The 5,413-nt window shown below is 39.7% G+C and overlaps 1 protein-coding gene across 1 annotated transcript; it reads left to right on the forward strand.

Moving 5' to 3' along the window:
* Positions 1 to 1,084: 1,084 nt before the first annotated feature.
* LOC145439435 (uncharacterized) lies at positions 1,085 to 4,571 on the forward strand. Its single transcript, XM_080316918.1, has one exon. It carries the CDS (start codon positions 1,721 to 1,723, stop codon positions 3,674 to 3,676), a length of 1,956 nt encoding a protein of 651 aa, XP_080173044.1. The 5' UTR covers positions 1,085 to 1,720; the 3' UTR covers positions 3,677 to 4,571.
* Positions 4,572 to 5,413: the final 842 nt, after the last annotated feature.

Consider the following 5,413-nt stretch of genomic DNA (forward strand, 5'->3'; position numbering starts at 1 on the left):
TGGATGCAGGACCGTAACAGCACTTTGTCAGGCACCCCAAAACGCTGGTCTTGGGCCCCCCATAGGGTGATAAATAATGGCCGACGCCGAAATGCCCATCTGAAGTTGCGTGCATTTGTATATTGCATAGGTTTGCGCAAAATGCGCTATCGCATAGTAGATTTTACGCGAGTATATAGGTGCGCGCAGCCTAGCCAATAACGGATTTTTCGCAAAAGCCGGTGTCGGTCTGTATGTGGATTTTAATTGTGCTGCATACCCAAATGAGCGACTAGCTTTCGAAATGTATATATTGATGATGTCATCTAACACCGTAGCAAATTTGAAGATTACCACTAACTGATTAGGGTGGTAATTTCGTAAAGACGTGCTTCCTACACTTCAACAAAGTAATGTAGTGTACGAATATAGGTGCCATTGTGATTGTGGCTACGTGGGAAGAACGTCAAGACGTCTGCAGGACCGCATAAACCAACATGTCCCCAGATTTATCACAACACGTGCGTCACGCGATGTGAAAAGCTCACCCTTAACTCATCCACTTAAGATTGATGCTGATCGATCAAAGGCCATTAATTCTGCCATCGGCAAACATCTGTTGGATAATCCGATTTGTGCGAATAATTATCGAGACGACCGATTTCGAATCGTAGGTCGAGGTCGTTCACAATTCCATTTGTGTGCCTTGGAATCAACTTTTATCAAAATACACCAACCAAAACTCTGTCAACAAAAGGAGTTCGTGTATCACCTAAAAATAGTACATTGAACGTTCTCTCATTCGAAATTTCATGCTGGTGACGTCATATTTTGTGATACGATTGTTGATATACAATGTTCTTTCCAATTCTCTACTAGTTGCTGACGATTACCCCTGACGAGTGTCAGCCGAAAATATTCGGGTTCATTTCAATATGAATATACTATTTAATTGTATATTGAAGTTCTGTACCTCCAAGAAGCTCTTCAAATGTTTTGTATTGAGCTATTTTGTTATGGTCCGCTCGGTCCGCTGTTTAGTATCACATGTTCCGATGTTCTGTGGCCCGCCGTTTAGTATTGAGCTATTTTGTCATGGTCCGCTCGGTCCATACTCCACAGTTCCGCTTGGTCCGCTGCTTAGTATCGCAAGTTCACTGAAAAGGTATAGATGCAAAGATATTTGAGTTTTTCGTTGTTAAGTCTGGGATCAACGATCAAGTTACCCGCCATCAATGCCATTTTTCCAAATACAAAATTTCCAACTGCAATCAATATCTTCGCTTCTGCACCGACGACTGTACTATTTTTCACCTATCTTTCCATTTTATCGCAGTCTTTTATGTGTGGTGTTTTCAAATGATATATTCTTAAACAAAACTGATACTGATATAGCCCTATATACGCTAATACGCAGATACATCTCGATTTCTAACCTATGACACAACCTGTGTTGTTGCTATATTGAAATAAACTTATATACGTTTGTGACTTCAGTAGGCCTAAGCATATATTTTCCATACCGGTATTATGTTTAAGTTTGAAAAATTGTAGCAAAATTGAAAAAAAAAACTATTATCGCTCTGGTAAACCTATGAATTCATGATCAGCAACCTATGTTTTATCTCTTTTGAAGCTGCTGCGAACTGTGATTTAATGACAATTCCGACGTCTTAAAACTTGCTAAGTCCATCTCTTACTTTGGATCTCATGAACTGAGAATTAGCAACAGGAATCCGGCATGTCGGATTGTAACATCTTAAAGGATGCGCAACGACATCATAACAATGGAAATGAAGATTCTCGAGAGAATTATGAAATCGAATCTATTGCCACTGACGATAAGAGTATCGATGTATTTTCATGCAGAATATGTGACAAAACTTTTATTAGTGAGCAATACTTGTTGGACCATGTAAAAATCCATACTGATGTCAAAGATTATGAATGTGACATTTGCGGTATGACCTTTACTAGAGAGACCTATTTGACAAAGCATGCGGTAATTCACGATGATACCAAACGACATCCATGCGAAATATGCGGAAAGGAGTTCATTAATCAGGGCTATTTGAAAACCCATATGTTAATCCACAGTGACACCAAATATCAGTGTGAAATATGCGGGAAGTCTTCAGCACGCATTCACGATGTAAAGAACCACATGAAAATGCATGTCGGTATCAAAGAATACAAATGCGATGTATGCGGAAAAGATTTTCGTACGACAACTCACTTGAAGACGCATATGGCCACCCACATTGGCATCAGAGATCATTATCGATGCAATATATGCAACAAGGGATTTAATCTCAAAGGAAATTTGAAATTGCACAGACGAACTCATTTTGGTATAAAGGATTTTGTATGCGAAATATGCGGAAAAGCTTTCGCTGGCAATTGGCACGCGAACGAACACATGAAAATTCATCTCGGTCTCAGAGAATATAAATGCAATGTCTGTGGAAAAGACTTCACCTCGATGAAGCATTTGAAATCTCACATGGCCATCCATAATGCTGTCAAGGATTATCGATGTGACATATGCAACAAGCAATTTCGACACAAAGATTCCTTGAAAGTGCACGTGTTGTTTCATACCAGTGCAAAAAAAATTTCGTGTGAAATTTGTGCGAAAGCATTCTCACATATCAATAATGTGAGAAGACACATGGCAATGCATTTGAACATCAAAAAGTATAGATGCGATGTATGCGGGGAGGGGTTTGTTAGAAGTGAACCTTTGAAATCCCACATGTCTCTACATGGCGTTCTCGGACAATATAAATGCAACGTTTGCGACAAGGATTTCCATGATCTGCATCGTTTAAAAAAACATCTAACGATTCATTCGAAAATAGCAATGGTATGTGAGATTTGCGGAAAAGAATTAGCAGGAAGTGGCCTCCTGAGAAGACACATGAAAATTCACTCCATTGTGTGTGAGATTTGCGGTAGAGAATTTGCTACCGGCGGTTTGAAGAATCACATGGACATTCATACCGGCCTCAACACGTGTGCATGCGTAATATGTGGGAAGAAAATGGCAAGGAAGCGTTTGAAAGCGCACATGGAAATCCACAGCGACGTCAGAGAACATCGTTGCGAGATATGCGACATTGGATTCCGTCGCAAAAAAAATTTGAAAAGCCACATGCTAACTCATTTTTCTTCGAATCGATTTGTTTGTGAAATTTGCGGACTAGCGTTCAATGAGAATTGGAGGATGAGGAAACATATGACAATGCATACTTCCGTCAGAGGACACGAATGTTACATATGTGAACGGAAGTTTCGTGAAAAAGGATCCTTAACAATGCATCTGCGATATCACTCTGGGATCAAACCGTATCGATGTACCATCTGCGAGCACGAATTCAGTCAAAGCTCAAATTTAAATACTCACATACGGCGCTTTCACAGTGGTAACAAAAGTTTTGATTGTGCTATTTGCGGTAAAGAGTACAGCGCAAACGATTACTTGACACGACACATGGAAATGCATGCTGGCGTCAAAGTACACGAATGTGCCATATGTGGAAAGAAGTTTCGTGAAAAAGGCACCTTAAAAACGCATTTGAGATCGCACTCTGGGATCAAACCGTTCCAGTGTACTATCTGCAAGTACAAATTCACTCAAGTCGCAAATTTAAATAAGCACATGCAACGGCTCCACAATGGTAACGAATATAGGTAGGGTTGCAGTGTCTGCGGAAAAGTCTATCGGCAGGTAGATTACCTGAAACAACACATGAAAACTCATTTTAGCTCTGGAGAACAGTAAAGCTGATTATGCTGAAATGCGGTTTCTTTAGGGCTTGGAAAAATAATTCGAGTAGTGGGGTATGAATATTTCGACTACTGCTACTGAAAGTATACACTCATTGCTACTAAGAGTTAATTTGTCATTGAAAATTATAGTTTTAACTTGCCATAGTATTTCCCAGTTGCCCAAGTTTTATTTGTGAATTCGCACACTGCCGCATAATGATCATAGAATATTGTCCGAAAGTGAGCTGTTCGTATTCTGGGTTTGGCGCTATGATGCGGTATGTTCTTCGCTGAGGCTACTTGACCCTTAGGTGTCTGTGTCACAATCTAGGTTTTCGTAACTATTTTTTACATGTATGCCAACTATACCGTAATGTCCTTGCCATGTCTACTTTGTTGTAAAGATAGTTTTCTCTTGCCTTGTAATCGTGTACATATCCTTCAGTATTTTCTGCAAGTTAAGTATCATGACTAATAAATTACTTCATTCTGTTTCTTGATGCAATATTAGTTTGAACACTTGCACCCAGCTTGTGGAGAAGAAACAATTGTAACCATCACATCAAATTTTGTCTTTGTCAGTCCAGTTCAACAGACCATGACCTGACAAATCGATCTTGACTTCCGCCTCATTTTGTAGCTTGTCCTTGGTACCTTCTTTTACTTTTCATTGAGTGTGCATGCCTCCTTTTTTTACATTGCCTAGGTCAGGTGGATGTCTGATTTCTTTGACACCTTCCTTCCTATCCTCCATTGTATCGCAGTGTAGAGGTGTATTGAAATGATGAAATTGTTAGCAATAAATTGAATTGATTGTAAAATCGTTTTGCAAAGCGCTAAATCCAGGAACAGCAGCAGAGTGAAGTGACTAAGGAAGCTTTATTAAACTCAAAAGGATATAATCTTACTACAGCTACATTCTACCGAAGGTTTGGTATTAGAATAGATTAAGATTTCAAGCTTCAGGATCATCAGTCGATTGCTTTAGCAGTAGTCGTCGTCGGCTGTTGTTGATTGTTGGCAAATTGTATTGCATTCTGCCACACTGGATGTAATCTGGGCTTCTTAATTCTGTGTTAACCTATTTTTTCTATTGTAACATATGTCTTCAACGAATGCATAGTTAAATAGTCCATGTGTCATCCGAGTCAGTTGCACCTCGCCTTGTGGAGAACAATCAGTGGCAGACTTACGGTCCTTGTTCGTTTTCAAATTTTTGAGCCCGCTGGTTTGGCAATCTCTCCATGTTTATAATCCTACATACAAGTCAAGTTAAGTTTTTCATTAATTTGTTGTTGTTGGTATTCGCTAAGAGGTTTTGAGAACCACTCCTCTAGGGTAAGTAAGTGTTTGATTGAGAGTCCCTCCAACACCCGTCTATCTGTCCATTCGATCGCAAAGTTGTGTTTTGAATGGGTGAAAATACCTATGACTGACTACCCTTAGAACCACTGCTCTGGATTGGTTTGTTTGCAGCGACAGTAGAAATTGCCAAGGATATGAACTTAGTGTCAGGCTTACCTTTCTGAACGACATTGGCCCTCGTCACCAAGGACCCCAAACTAAAATCGTACTTCGTTCTAAATTCATTTGGCTGATACCAACACGTTTGCAGAGATTCCATACCTCCGCGGACAGTCTAAAATAATACCTAAACACTATA

Source organism: Botryllus schlosseri, chromosome 5 (genome assembly GCF_051294905.1).
Source record: "Botryllus schlosseri isolate E-star chromosome 5, Bs_hap1, whole genome shotgun sequence".
Classification (NCBI taxonomy): domain Eukaryota; kingdom Metazoa; phylum Chordata; class Ascidiacea; order Stolidobranchia; family Styelidae; genus Botryllus; species Botryllus schlosseri.

Excerpts from the sequence above, each read along its gene's own strand:
- LOC145439435 (XM_080316918.1), top strand. The coding sequence starts at position 1,721 with ATGTCGGATTGTAACATCTTAAAGGATGCGCAACGACATCATAACAAT.